Below are 15,587 nucleotides of genomic sequence, written 5' to 3' on the forward strand. Positions count from 1 at the left end.
GCTGGAAATCTGAAATAAAAACAGAAATGCTGGAACTACTCAGAAGATCTGGCAGCATCTGTAGATAGAAAAACAGAGTTCATGTTTCAGGTCAATGAAGGGTCATCGACCTGAAACGTTAACTGTTTTTCTCTCTCCACAGATACTGCTAGACCTGCTGAGTATTTCATTTCTGTTTTTAGTTCAAATTAGTCTTTGGACAGTTATTTTCTTTAAAGAAACCTTCTTCAAGCCTTCAATTTATTCCAGGATAAAACCTTTTTTCCTTTTGAGACATTGCGATAGCCTCTAAAGCGTTCTTGGTTTTTCAGCAACTATGTTTACCTTTATGCTTGCAAAATAAGAATTTTGTACATTGAAGAAATTCCGGTTAATCAGAAGAGAATACCGTAGAAACATGAGGATACAGTGCAATGGTCAGTTTTCAGCTAAATTAATTTACTTTTAGTTGATAATTTAATATTCTTGATGCCTTGGATTTACTTGCAGAGAATGGGGGCGGGGAGGGGGGGGGTTGTGGTGGGAGAGAATTGAAGTAACTTTTTGTTGAAAGTCTGCAGGAAATAGGTAGGCAGGAATAGTTCCTGACTTAATTTAGGCGCAGTGGTTAGCACCACAGCCTCACAGCTCCAGCCATCTGGGTTCAATTCTGGGTACTGCCTGTGTGGAGTTTGCAAGTTCTCCCTGTGTCTGCGTGGGTTTCCTCCGGGTGCTCCGGTTTCCTCCCACATGCCAAAGACTTGCAGGTTGATGGGTAAATTGGCCATTAGCAATTGCCCCTAGTATAGGTAGGTGGTAGGGAAAATATAGGGACAGGTGGGGATGTGGTAGGAATATGGAATTAGTGTAGGATTAGTATAAATGGGTGGTTGATGGTCGGCACAGACTTGGTGGGCCGAAGGGCCTGTTTCAGTGCTGTATCTCTAAACTAAACTAAACTTTTAGCAACTTTTGTATCTGAAAATCTAATGGCTGGTCAAACAGATTTGTTGCCTTGAAGTTACAGCTACTGATCACTGAGCTGTTGGGGAGGGGATGTTTCCAGCAGAGGTCGGCAGCTTCCCCGTAGAGAAGAGGGAACATATGGAGGAATTGTTTTTCCTCAGCCATTGTTATGTACTTCCAAATGGTTGGCTCTAATGCAGGAAACCTGGGAATGCTGTGCCAGCCCATTGTTTCAGCCTGTAATTCACTGAACTGGAGGGCTTGGGGAAATTCAGGTTTGCTTTCTGTACAAGATGTGTCATCCTTGAAGATTTTAGTAAATCAAATACACGAGAATTTTTTTAAGAAGTGTTTTCAAGTTCACAAGCTGCTGTGACTATTCAGCTGAGCCATGCAGACAAGGAAGGGCGATGGTCTGAGTTTACTTAAGTATTTTTGTATTCGTTCTTGGGATTTGAGTGTCACTGGCAAGGCCAGGATTTGTTGCCCATCCCTAATTGCCCTGGAGAAGTTGGTGGTGAGCTGCCTTCTTGAACTGCTGTAGTCCATACGGTATAGGTACACCAACAGTGCTGTTAGGGAGGGAGTTTCAGACAGTGAAGGAGTGGCAAGATAGTTCTAAATCAGGATAGTGAGTGACTTGGAGGGAAACTTGCAGGTGGTGGTGTTCCCATACATTTGCTGCCTTCGTCCTTCGAGGTGGTAGAAGTTGCGGGTTTGGAAGGTGCAGTTGAAGGAGCCTTGGCGAGTTGCTGCAGTGCATTTTGTAGATGGTACACATTGCTGCCACTGTGTGCCAGTGGTGGAGGGAGTAAATGTTTGTGAGTTGCTGCTCAAGCGGGCTGCTTTTTCTTGAATGGTGTCAAGCTTCTAAGGTATTGGAGCTGCACTCATCCAGGCAAATGGAGAATATTCCATTACACTCCTGATTTGTGCCTTGTTGATTGTGAACAGGCTTTGGGTATCGGGAGGTGAATCGCCTGCCGCAGAATTCACAGCCTCTGACCTGCTCTTGTACCCACAGTATTTATATGGCTGTTCCAGTTACGTTGCAATAGGGATACTTTAACTGACATCAGTTAAAAGTGGAAAAAGTGATGTACGGTTGCAATAGAAAGGTTGAAGAAGGAGGATAGATGAGAGAGTGAATTTTAGATTAAATGTATTGAAGGATTGGGAATCAGGAGTGATGCTTGAACAGTTTTAAAGCAAGTGGCAGTGAACATCCATCTTCCACCTGATGCAACACCTGCAGTGAGAATTTCACAGGTTTGTCGGGTCTGAAAAAGGGCGTATGGCTGGGGTTTGGAAGCACTTCAGATGGATGGGCTACTGGGAGCATTTGGCATAAGCAAGTCAGGGAGCTGAGTACCAAACTGGAAGACGACGATGATACAGATACTGAATCTTCCATATCATTTGGCTAAAGCAGGCCAGTCACGAGAGGGTGCTTTCAACCAATCTCAAAGGTAATTAGAACCTGAACCCTGAATTAATGGTCAGGTGGCACTTATTGGCCAATCAGATGTCAGGAGATGAAAAGAAGGGAAGGATGCCGGTTTTATTTTAAATGCGTTTGTTTTTAATCTGTTTAAATGTGCCCAAATTGTTTTTGCCAAGGAGCATATGTATTATTGTGAAATTGAGGTAATATTGAGAAAGGAAAAATAGTTCAAGATTTGAGACTTGCAGTAAAGGTTAGATAAATGAGAATTGCAAACAAATTGAGCATCATTTCTATACTGGTTTAAATATTGTAGGTGTAGAATACAGTGCGATGTATATTAATGTATAATGGAAATAACTGGAGTAAAGCATTCAATGTGATCTGTGTGTTGTTGAGGGGCTTGCTGTAGAAATAACCAAAAGTGAGCAAAAATAAAGTGATTTTATTAGTGTCGTCATTCAGGATGAAAACTGATGACATTGATCTGATAAACTCAAATTGAACTTAGCTGGGTGTTTCAGATTCCATTAAATCCTCCTATAATTAATTTTTTAAACCTCTCCGGAAGCTCTCAGGCTTGCCCTCCAGCTAGTCACTAGAATAGACTGCAGAGCAATTGGTGCTGACTTGCATCTTAATCGATGGACCAATTGGCCTCTTCCTGGCCATAAATGACTCTGACATGAAATCAAGTTAATTAATGAGGCAGGGGTTTAGCAATGCTGCATATGTAGAAAATTGAATGTTTGCTTTGTACACTTTCCAATTTCTGGGATAGTTCTGTTAGGCCAACAAAAGGTGAAGATTTTGGTGACGCTGCATGCACAGTGACGCTGGACAGATGTCATTGCACTATACTGCAGTCAAAGATGTACAGTTTAATTAGAAGAGTGTGCAAACATCTCTGGAAAAATTCTGTGAAAACTAACTGAATCCTTGACTCTTGTCAGTGGCAACCTCCATTCATATATCCTGCTACTGAGGATTCTGATTCTATAACCTACATCCCTGTAATTATACTTCTTGGAGTCCTTGGAACAGATGTACGGAGATGCCATTGACATGAATGGGCAGAGGCCAGATGGAAGGGTTTTTGACAGGTGAGGCACATGCCCACCCAAGCCAGCTTCTTACCGTGGCGATGTGCAATGTATTTTCTTGTTGACAGAAAGCTTTCATTATAAGAAAATGCAAAGTCAAAGATAAGAGTAAGAGGAAAGCTGATAAATAGCTCAGAGAAGAGGAAGCCAATAAGCATTTGACAGTTAGCTCCTTTTTTTGAACTTATTCTTCTCGATATTGCCCTTAAAAAAAAAAATCTTGACTGCAATAAATGCACTCAGACAAGGAGCTTATCAATAATATAATGCAATAGTGGATCTTCTAATGCAAACACCTACTAGAAATCACCAGGTAAGTAGGAAATAACTGTTCCAGCAAGTACACCTTGGTTAGATCAAAAGGAAATTGCACACAAACACTGCTGCTGTGATGATTCTACATGAGGCAGTGCTTTACTTACCTCTCTTGATGAGGACCCTTTGGTTATATTATACTTTGCTGTGTAAATTGTCAGTGCAAACAAGCTTCTCAAGTGCACAATGTTTTACCTTTCCTCTGAATCTCTGTTCTAGGTCATACACAAACATTTTTACTTGAAGAGAGCTGAAGTTATGGCCCAGTGTGAAGAGTGGATTGCTGATATTCAACAGTATAGCAGTGACAAGCGGGTCGGCAGGACCATGTCTCATCACGCAGCTGCTTTGAAGGTAAGGCTGAGGAAAATAGTTACTTGATTGTATAGATTTAGCAAAACTTTTCCTCACTTGCGTTCACTGCAAAGTAAACTATTTTTAAATTCATTCTTGGGATATGGGAGTCTTTGGCCACGACAGCATTTATTACTATCCCTATTTGGCCGTAGAAGGTAGTGGTGAGCTGCTGCCTTGAATCTCTGCAGTCCGTGTTGTATAGGTACACCCACACTGCTGTTAGGGAGGGAGTTCCAGTGACAATTAAGTCAGAATAAACTTCTAAGTCATTGAGGATAAAACCCAACCAGTTTGATTGCACTAATTAGGATTCAGCTAATATCAAAACGCACTATTATATAGGTAGAAGGGTAGCAGTCCATTCAATTTAATGCCTGACTAGTGACCAACTTGCAAATGGAGAGTTTCTGTGTCTAGGCAAGATACCATGCCAGATGATCATAGTTTCTTGTGATTAAATGTTTCATTGGCTGTAAAGCAGCTTTTAAAGGCAGTATTTCCAGCCAAAGGAAAGCGTAGATTTGGAAGATTGGCATGGTTGCCTCATGGCTTTTTGATACAAAACTTGCAGAATTACTTGACTGATTTTTTTTTTGAAGAACTAAAATATGGTAAACCTCACCACCATTTACTTGATCCAATACAAACAGGTTGTATTGGTCCCTAGTGTCCTACAACAAATGCACAAATGTTTATTGTAGTTAAAATGTAATAACCCAAAACTCTTTGTACCAGTAGTTTTCCTTCTTAAAAGAATTCAAACAATTATTGATGTCCTTTGGTAATAAAATTATCAGTGGCTTCGCTGAAATTAGAAGTAACTCAAATGTGAATGGATGGGCAGCAACAAAGGAGATGTAAACATTGTTTTAAGAATCCTGAAAATTCCACATACCGTTTCTCACAGCAAAAACAATTTGGTATTTGTGTCTCCATAATCCTTAGCTGATCTTTGTTGCTAATGACTCTGATCCTTTGCCTTTTTTTTTTAGGACACTGTAGGATTTCAAATGGCACTAAGATTATAAATCCAGTGCAAGGCTGTAGTGAGACAGTCCTATAAGATAATCAAGTCAAAATAATGTAAGAAGTTGCGGTTACAAATGACTTGTTATTATGACCAGAGCCACTGGACAATAGTGAGCGGGTTCTTGTGAAATATGAAACATTTATCCTGTTCTGCTCCACCTTGCCCATTAATGCTTCTTCTGATGCTGCTTCATTGAGGTAACCTCTGTTTCACGCTGTGGGCAGCAGTCTGAGAATTCAGATGAGAATTCCTGCCCCTGGTTTACAGCCAAATGTGATTTCCCCCAAGGCAGCAGCAGCATTGTTAAGTAGAGCTGGGAGTGGTGATGTGGGGAAATTGGGGAAGGTTTCCCGTCAGCTGACAGTGGGTATGCGGTGTAGGGAATGAGACATTGAACTTGTCATCGTAAAGCTGTTCAGTTTGAATCAGCAGGTACTGATTTTACACAGCATGTGTCATGTAATGATTCTCATTGCTCGTGCAGTATGAGATTCAACAATAAAAATGCAACACCAAAGATTAATTGCAGTATCTAAGCTCCAACTTTATCGTCAGGGATATGTGAAAAAGAGTGCCAGGATGAATTGGGAAAGTGTAACTGGAACTCTGGAAAGAGGGGGAGAAAAGGATGTAAAGGGCAGAGTTGCAGCATGAACTGGGAGTAAGGGGGTTAGTGATGGAGAAAAGGCGTACCAGCATGAACTGGTAGGGTTGGGGTGAGGGGGAAAGAGAGGAGGACTGTCAGTGGGAAGGGAACCAGGGATTTTTTTTTAAGTAATTGAAGAATATTAAAACATTTTAATAAGCTGATTTAGCAACAGGAGATTGTTAATATATATCCATAATTTCTCTGCAATGTTTTCCATAATCCGCATTGTTCCAGTAGTCCTGATTCTGATCAATACCTATTTAAATTAAATAGCCTTCTGTTGCTTTCGAACAAAATGGGAAGGGGAATGGGCTGCATTTTTCATGGAGCTGTCCTGATTTTATTAATATGGTTTCAGAAATTCTATTAAATATTTAGTTCACTTTTATGAGAAGAATGGTTTAGAAAGAATATAGCCAACTAAACATCCATCACATATTTTTTTCACTAAGTGCTGTCTGATTATCTTTCAGCGTCATACTACACAGCTACGTGAAGAGCTGCTGAAGCTTCCCTGCCCTGAGGGCCTTGAGCCAGAGTGTGATGAGACAGTGGAGAAAAATGAAGAGGCTGCGACTGGTGAAACAGAACCTGTATCACAGGGCGAAGAAAAGCCCAGCAGCAGCAGCAGAGACCACTCCCCCAGTGACGTCAAATTATGATCTGCATTGCGTGGACTTGAAAGACTCGAGGCTTTGAAGCACAAGCCAAACTTTGTCAATATTTGTATGTAAGAAGCTAATTATGTAATAGGTAATAAAATTGAACTATGCTATGCCCTTAAAGGTAAAACTGTTTAAATCAATATGATCTTTTATTTACCTGTAAAAGAGTGTAAACTTTTTTGTGCTTTTATTTTTCAATTGTGACATAACCACTACATGGTATGTTTGAAAAAATTGTTCATGTATACACTGATGACAAACTGATAAATCACTGATATAAGGGAAATACATTAGAATGTTTACCGAATGTTAATTTTTCAGTTTTGACCATTAGAGGACAGTTGTAACCAGGAATATATTGTCATCCTTTACAGATATTTCACTTATTTAAAAATACAGATCTTAGATTTGATAGCCCCCCTCATCTCCCTTCTCCTCCTCCTCCCTCCAAAACAATGTTTGGCCATATTCATTGCTCATATTAAATTTCTACAAACTCCTGTAACTTCAATAAAAGATGAATGGACATTCTATACAGCTACGATTGATTACTGGTACGTTAACAGTACTGTTAATTACTGAATTCATGAACGTTTTTATGATGAGTCTTAAATACATTTTTAATAAATATAACTTGCTTTGGTTCACATAAATGCATATTGGACTCTGGAGTTATGAAGTGAGAATCAAATTCCATTGCATTTTGAATATACAGCCTTGCACTTACAACCTAGGGACAAACAGAATACAATTGTTTTAGGTGTTTTGAGGTAATAGGCACGTTGTTGCTAATTTTTCATAAAGGGGTAGAATGTAGGTTCAAGCCTGCAGGTTCACATGAAATTGAAATCTCTGCCTTACAATTAGAGATACCAATTTGGCACTGTTCAGAGAAATTGGACAGATTGTTCTGGGTGCTGCTTGTGCATTTCCTGCTGGCTGGCTCAAGACTTCGCCAGAGGTCTGAGACTTTTTGTTTTAAAACTGATTGGTGTGTTTTACTTCACAATGGTCTGAGGAAAACTATTGATAGAGTAGAGCTTGTTTTGGGGGACTGTCTTTGGTAGCCATGCATAAAGAATGTCAGTTATTTTTATGTTACTTGCTGATTAATCACCAGCTCTAATGTATTATAGTGAGTTCATTATTATATTAGTACAACCTATTGACCTCTTGGCACCATTTTGACAACTGTCAATTTCTATCTTTTCACTTGTATAAATCGATCACAAGACTAAGTGTTCAGTGTTTATTCTAAAGGTTGTCAGAATACATGAGCATCAGGCGTGAGCAATCAATTTGGTTAAAAAGAGCCCACAAATTAATGGAGTGCTAGATCATCAACACTATTTTAATCTAGAATAATATAAAGGCTTATCAACAAACTCCTGTATAGGGCAGGAGAAGAACAGGCAGATTTTCAGGAGCTGTCGGAATCAAATCTACATTCAGTAGGCTTGCTGAGTGAGTCACAGAACACCACTGCCTCCAAATCAGTGGAGAAATGGAATTGGATTGTTAAGCTATGCTGATCATTGAGGCACAGTGATATTTCTCAAGCGATTCAAGTAAAATATTTTGGAATGATCCAAATAGTTTGTTCGGAAATACCCACTTTAACATTTGCCGTCCTAACTGAGATTATTGAGGCAGATGTATTCTGTGCCTTTACATTATTCCTGATCATATCCTGTATATGTGCAAATATGATTTCAATGTACCCACCCTAGAGTGTTCAAAAGATTATCTGTTATGTCATAACTTAGATTTTACAGGGTTGTCAGTTTCCTGGAAGACCACTTCAATGGCCTCCCGTTGCATTACATGAAACTCCACAAAACACCAGTGCAGGCTGATTTAGATGCATACACTAAGAAAACAAAGCTTACTACCCTCATTAAACCCCATCCCGGGCAGCAAAATAGCATCAGGGACTGATGTTCACAGAAACCGGACTAGGCCATTCAAAATGATCATGGCTTATTCAAGTATCTGGAATCGGATCTTGTAGTTGGAGGGTGGTCTGCAAACTTAAGAATCTGGAGATTTAATCTGAAGTCCATTTAACAGAGTTGGCTGTTAGGCTTTGTTCAACAACTGCTGATTTGGGATCAGAGGCTCTGCCAATATTGCTGCAGAACACCAGAACATTTAGAGATACCAAGGGATAAATACACTACTATGATTAGCAGAAATCTATTTGCGCAAATGTTAGCCAGGGGCTACTAAAATTACCAGATAAGGCAATGATGCAGGAAAATGTTCTACTGTTTAACATTTGAAGTCTACATACCAACATGGATGGAGTTTCATCAACTATTGGTTCTGTCTAATCTGTGAAGCCGTTTTGGAACTCCTTTGCACTGTATGGAACCCACTGAGTCTCACATTTTAGGATGTAACAAGATGTCCTATTTATACTTGAACCAGCCATTTCCAGTACCAGTTAAATGTCATACAAGAGGGCAGTGACTACACTGGCATTGCTGTGCCAATCTAAACTTGCACTCTTAATACTGTTGCACTGGCATTAAACTTCTAATCACAAGCTGGAATAAGTTTCATCTGGCTAGTGTGAGGGATTTACAAATTTCCCTCCTATTGCATGTCAGATTAACAGCACAAAATAAAGTGGGATGTACAGATAAATAACATGAAAAGAAATAATTTGGAAAATGCTAAATGATCTTGCATCTATAATATTGAGAATTTCCTCAGTATTGAAATGTCAGAAAATTGGTATTCTACATTTTGACTACTTCTGTAGTTACTTACTCTACTACACTTTTGTACATGATGTAGATTATCAAATGTTTTTAATAAATGCTATTGTATTGCAAAGCGCAATGATGGCAGTGTGTCTGCAAATAAACAAAGTGCAGAATGGATGCATCAGTTTGTACTGTTCTCCCTGGCCAGAGATGAGTGTCTCAGGGAAACATTATTTATGACACTATACAAGACTTAATATGGGAAATTATGAGATGCAGATGCAAGAGGTGTGCTGTTGATACTGCATATCCAAAATGGGATTTGAAATGTTAAATGCATTCCATCCGCTGGTTCTTTAATTTTGCTAACTTAAAGACTAGGAGCTGACTGCAAATGGAAGTGGACCAATTTGAAGTAGTTGCAAAGGAAGTAACAGAACTTAAAATTTGTTGAATTAGTAAACCAGGCATGTATTTAGGGAGTAATAGTTTATAAAGAATATGTCCAGAAATTCTGACTATTGATGAATACTAATTACATTCGTGGATCAGTTGACATCTCTGCTCCAGTTAATGGAGGAAGCCAAGTGGATTTGGAGTCTATTCCATAGCCATACCTAGTTACATTCTATTTTTCTGAGCATATTTCAAAACAAAGTTAATAAGGTTCTCTCATAAGGGAAACTTCTTTTTGGACAACAACTTATGAGGTAATGTAGACAAGGAAACCTGTGCACACTAAGAGAAATTCTAATTCAAAGCCTCACCATCCCAACCATGAGAATCAGTTACTAACCTTCATCACTGGTCAAGCTTTCAATAGGAAAGAGAACTCAATAACTCCTTTCTCATCTAAGTCCTTTACATTTTAAAAAAGGAAATATTTTCCTATTTAAAGATTTTCTTTGGTTCAGTCCTTAATCAGGTGATCTTGGTTTCTGAGGTCTTTCTTTGTTATACTTATGAAGCTATAAAATATGCTTCCTGAGGACAGAAATGCAGAGTTTAAACATTTTGTAGACCTTAGGTTCTTGAACCAATTTACTTGGAAGGAGAACTCTTAAGATGATGCCACAAATTATATAATTTGTATTCTTAGGAAATCAGCTGGTGGTAATGGCAATGATAAATTGTAACTCCAAAACTGCCTTAAATTTAACATGCAGAGTAAGTTTACCAGTGAAAAACGAGGGGATAACACTAATAAAGGGAGCAACAGATTATATTACATAAAATATACAGCACCAAAACAGACCAATTCACCCAACCAGACCATGCCAGCACTTGAACTTCCTCATCTAACCCTATCAGCATAACCTATTCCCTTCTCCCTCATATGCTTATCTAGCTTCCTGTTAAATGCGTCTGTACTATTTACCTCAATTAGTTCCTTTGGTAGCAAGTTCCATATCTTTACCACTCTCAGTAAAGAAGTTTCTTCTGTATTGCCTATTTGATTTCTTGGTGATTATCTTATAATGATGGCCTCTCATTTTGCTCTTCCCCACAAGTGGGAACACTCTCAAAAACTTTTATAATTTTAAAGATCTCTATTACATTGCCCCACAGTCTTCTCTCTTCAAGAGAAATGAGACACCATCTCTTCATCCTTTCCTGATAGATATAACCTCACAGTTCTGGTATCATCCTCGTAAATCCTTTTTGCACCCTCTCCAGTGCCTCTATATGCTTTTTATAATATGGTGACCAGAACTGTGCACATTACTCCTAACTGTGTTTTAACCCAGGTTTGATACAAGTTTAGCATAACTTCTTTACTTGTCAATAAAGCCTGGCTCGGGTATAAAGTTAAAAGCCAACCTGTGCCCGAGTCCTTTAATTTTTTTAAATGCCCGACCCGACCCCGACACGTATTCAGGTTTGGTTGGGTAGCCAGGCTTTACTGCAGAGTGCGGAGACTGGACTGCACATTTCCCACATTGACTTTGTGAATATTCATTTTCAGATTACTTCCCGGAGCAAGGCACCACGTCCAGCCCGATCCGACCCAAGCCCGAATGCTGGGCCCGGAAGAGAGACCTGACCCGACCCGAACCCGACACCTGTCGTCGGGTCTGGTTGGGTAGCCATGCTTTACTTGTCAATTCTATCCCTCTAGAAATTATCTGTAGTGTTTGGGCTTGGTTTGCTTTTTTTTACAGCTTTATTAACCTGTGTCGCAACTTCTAGTAATTAGTGTATTTGTACTCAGATCCCTTTGCTCCTCTACTCCACTTAGATTATTATTTTTCTTATCAAAATGTAATGCCTCACATACTATGTTGAAATTAATTCGCCCATTCTGCAAGTTTATTAATGTCTTGTAATTTGTTGCAGTCCTCCTCGGTATTGACTATTTCCCCCCAATTTGGTGTCATCTGCAAATTTAGAAATTGTATTTTTGATTTCAAAGCCTAAATCGATATAAATTGTGAAAAAAGTAAAGCAAAACACATTCTTTGTGGAAAAAGTACATTTTTTGAATGTTTACAAACATTTAATGCAGCAACTCAAATCACATTGAATTATGATACAAATACCATATGCTTCTTGGGTACTTTCCTCAAACTATTAATTTTGTCACTGTTTTATGAAAACAGTTTTTTTCGCTCCTGCGTTCTGACCTCTCCTGAAGGCAGTGACTCAGTCTGGTTTACAGTTAATTCAGTGGTAGCACTCCTTGGAGTCACAAGGTTGTGGATTCAAGTGACATGAATAAATGATGCAGCCTTTCACTTCGGTGCATCTGCTGCATTATTGAGATCCTCCCTCTCGGACAACAATAGCAACTTGTATTTATATAGCACCTTTAATATAATTAAAAGTCTCCAAGTGCTTCACAGGACCATTATAAAGCAAAATTAGACACTGAGCCACACAAGGCAGTATTAGCGAAGATGGTCAAAAGCTGAGTCAAAGAGATAGGTTTTAAGGAGTGTCTTAAAGGAGAAAAGTGAGGTGGAAAGGTTTAGGGAGGGAATTCCAGAGCTTAGGATCTAGGCAGCTGAAGGCACAGCCAGCAAAAGTGAAACAACTAAAATTGGGAATGCTCAAGCAGCCAGAATTGAGGAGCGCAGATATCTCTGAGGGCTGGAGGCGATTCCAAAGATAGGGCAAGGTGAAGCCTTGGAGGGTTTTGAAAACAAAGGTGAGAATCATTTAATCAAAAATTTAAACCATCCAGTAGACATAAAGAATCCCATGGCCACCATCTGAAGAAGTGCCAGGCAATCCTCACACTTTTGCTAATATTTATCCAACAACCAACATAAAAAATAGATTTTTTCCCTCATTCCTGTTTGTGGGAACTTGTCAGATGCAAATTGCCTGCTCTTCTTCTTTTGGGCCTCCTAATCTCGAGAGACAATGGATACGCGCCTGGAGGTGGTCAGTGGTTTGTGAAGCAGCGCCTGGAGTGGCTATAAAGGCCAATTCTGGAGTGACAGGCTCTTCCACAGGTGCTGCAGAGAAATTTGTTTGTTGGGGCTGTTGCACAGTTGGCTCTCCCCTTGCGCCTCTGTCTTTTTTCCTGCCAACTACTAAGTCTCTTCGACTCGCCACAATTTAGCCCTGTCTTTATGGCTGCCCGCCAGCTCTGGCGAATGCTGGCAACTGACTCCCACGACTTGTGATCAATGTCACACGATTTCATGTCACGTTTGCAGACGTCTTTATAACGGAGACATGGACGGCCGGTGGGTCTGATACCAGTGGCGAGCTCGCTGTACAATGTGTCTTTGGGGATCCTGCCATCTTCCATGCGGCTCACATGGCCAAGCCATCTCAAGCGCCGCTGACTCAGTAGTGTGTATAAGCTGGGGGTGTTGGCCGCTTCAAGGACTTCTGTGTTGGAGATATAGTCCTGCCACCTGATGCCAAGTATTCTCCGAAGGCAGCGAAGATGGAATGAATTGAGACGTCGCTCTTGGCTGGCATACGTTGTCCAGGCCTCGCTGCCATAGAGCAAGGTACTGAGGACACTACATTTCCTTATATTACAAAAATGAATGATTGCATGTCAAAAGCACTTAATTGCTTATTCTTTTCTTACAGTTCAACAGATGCTAGCAGCCTTCCACCACATCACTCAAGTGGGCATTCTATGAGCTGAATCGCTGAGGCAGCACCCCCACGGAGCCTGACACCGGGATTGCCGGGCCTGATCTTCCCAGCAGCAGTGACGCTCTGTGGCGCCCCCTCCCTTCGGCCACCGCTTGGCGACAGGATTCAACTTTAAATATTTAAATAAAGGACATGAATAAATGAACATTGCTTTCACTGCGATCTTGCTGGCTATCCGCCATCTTCCGTGCGACGGCCAGTTCTCACGCACCTTTGCTTTTCTGTCCAGGGAAAGCTGGCGCCACCAAAGTGGGGAGGGGGGGGGGGGGGAATCTTAGGATTTTTGTGGGGTGGGGGATGGGGTCAAATCTGCATGTGTAGTGTAAGGGAGGGGGGGGAAGGTCACATATTAAGTACAAGTGTTTTGGGGGGTAGGAAGAGGGCAGCCATTTATTTTCTTTGTAGTGGGGGCGGGGGGGGGGGGGCGGCGTGCGGGGAGGTATGGGCCAAAAATCAATTCACTGTGTTTTTGTGGGTTGGGGGGGGGGAGCAGTGGTACAGGCTTCAATTGTGTAGGTCTGGCATCCCTTTAAAAATGGCGGCAGTGCATGCACAGTGGCATCTGACTCAGCTGTCATGAAGGCCCTGAACTCTCACCATTTCCTTTTTGAATGACTCCCACTGGTCTGATGTAGACTTTCCTACAAATAGCTGCTCCCAGTCCACTTTAGCCAGATACTGTTTTATCATATTGAAAACGGCCTTCCCCCAATTCAGTACCTTTATTTCCAGTCCATCTTTGTCCTTTTCAATAACTACCTTTAATCTTACAGATTTCCATTGCATTGCTCCAGCACACACTCTCTTTATTGCATTGCTCCTGCACTCTCTCTCTTTCTCCATTGCATTGCTCCTGTACTCTCTCTCTCTATTGCATTGCTCCTGCACTCTCTCCCTCTATTGCATTGCTCCTGCACTCTCTCCCTCTCTATTGCATTGCTCCAGTACACTCTCTCTTTATTGCATTGCTCCTGCACTCTCTCTCTTTCTCTATTGCATTGCTCCTGCACACTCTCTCTCTCTCTCTCTATTGCATTGCTCCTGCACGCTCTCTCTCTATTGCATTGCTCCTGCACTCTCTCTCTTTCTCTATTGCATTGCTCCTGTACTCTCTCTCTCTATTGCATTGCTCCTGCACTCTCTCTCTCTATTGCATTGCTCCTGCACTCTCTCCCTCTCTATTGCATTGCTCCAGCACTCTCTCTCTCTCTCTATTGCATTGCTCCTGCACTCTCTCTCTTTCTCGATTGCATTGCTCCTGCACTCTCTCTCTTTCTCTATTGCATTGCTCCTGCACTCTCTCTCTTTCTCTATTGCATTGCTCCTGCACTCACTCCCTCTCTATTGCATTGCTCCAGCACACACTCTCTTTATTGCATTGCTCCTGCACTCTCTCCCTCTCTTTTGCATTGCTCCTGCACTCTCTCTCTCTCTCTCTCTATTGCATTGCTCCTGCACTCTCTCTCTTTCTCTATTGCATTGCTCCTGCACTCTCTCCCTCTCTATTGCATTGCTCCAGCACACACTCTCTTTATTGCATTGCTCCTGCACTCTCTCCCTCTCATTTGCATTGCTCCTGCACTCTCTCTCTCTATTCCATTGCTCCTGCACTCTCTCTCTCTATTGCATTGCTCCTGCACTCTCTCTCTCTATTGCATTGCTCCTGCACTCTCTCTCTTTCTCTATTGCATTGCTCCTGCACTCTCTCTCTCTCTATTCCATTGCTCCTGCACTCTCTCTCTCTCTCTATTGCATTGCTCCTGCACTCTCTCTCTATTGCATTGCTCCTGCACTCTCTCTCTATTGCATTGCTCCTGCACTCTCTCTCTTTCTCTATTGCATTGCTCCTGCACTCTCTCTCTCTCTCGATTGCATTGCTCCTGCACTCTCTCTCTCTCTCTCTCTATTCCATTGCTCCTGCACTCTCTCTCTCTATTGCATTGCTCCTGCACTCTCTCTCTTTCTCTATTGCATTGCTCCTGCACTCTCTCTCTTTCTCTATTGCATTGCTCCTGCACTCTCTCTCTCTATTGCATTGCTCCTGCACTCTCTCTCTCTATTGCATTGCTCCTGCACTCTCTCTCTTTCTCCATTGCATTGCTCCTGCACTCACTCTCTCTATTGCATTGCTCCTGCACTCTCTCTCTCTATTGCATTGCTCCTGCACTCTCTCTCTCTCTATTGCATTGCTCCTGCACTCTCTCTCTCTCTCTATTGCATTGCTCCTGCACTCTCTCTCTCTCTCT

At 41.3% G+C, this 15,587-nt stretch overlaps 1 protein-coding gene across 7 annotated transcripts in view; it reads left to right on the top strand.

The window, feature by feature from the left end:
* The window catches only part of birc6 (baculoviral IAP repeat containing 6), a 239,843-nt gene extending 232,804 nt beyond the window's left edge, over positions 1–7,039 (top strand). For all 7 annotated transcript variants that reach the window (XM_068045333.1, XM_068045336.1, XM_068045335.1 and 4 more), the window contains 2 exons: positions 4,027–4,161; positions 6,317–7,039. In XM_068045333.1, the coding sequence (XP_067901434.1) occupies positions 4,027–4,161; positions 6,317–6,505 (324 nt within the window). In that variant the 3' untranslated portion in view covers positions 6,506–7,039. The remainder of the gene's footprint in view (positions 1–4,026; positions 4,162–6,316) is intronic.
* Positions 7,040–15,587: the final 8,548 nt, after the last annotated feature.

The sequence above is a fragment of the Heterodontus francisci genome, chromosome 13 (assembly GCF_036365525.1).
Source record: "Heterodontus francisci isolate sHetFra1 chromosome 13, sHetFra1.hap1, whole genome shotgun sequence".
Taxonomy (NCBI): Eukaryota; Metazoa; Chordata; class Chondrichthyes; order Heterodontiformes; family Heterodontidae; genus Heterodontus; species Heterodontus francisci.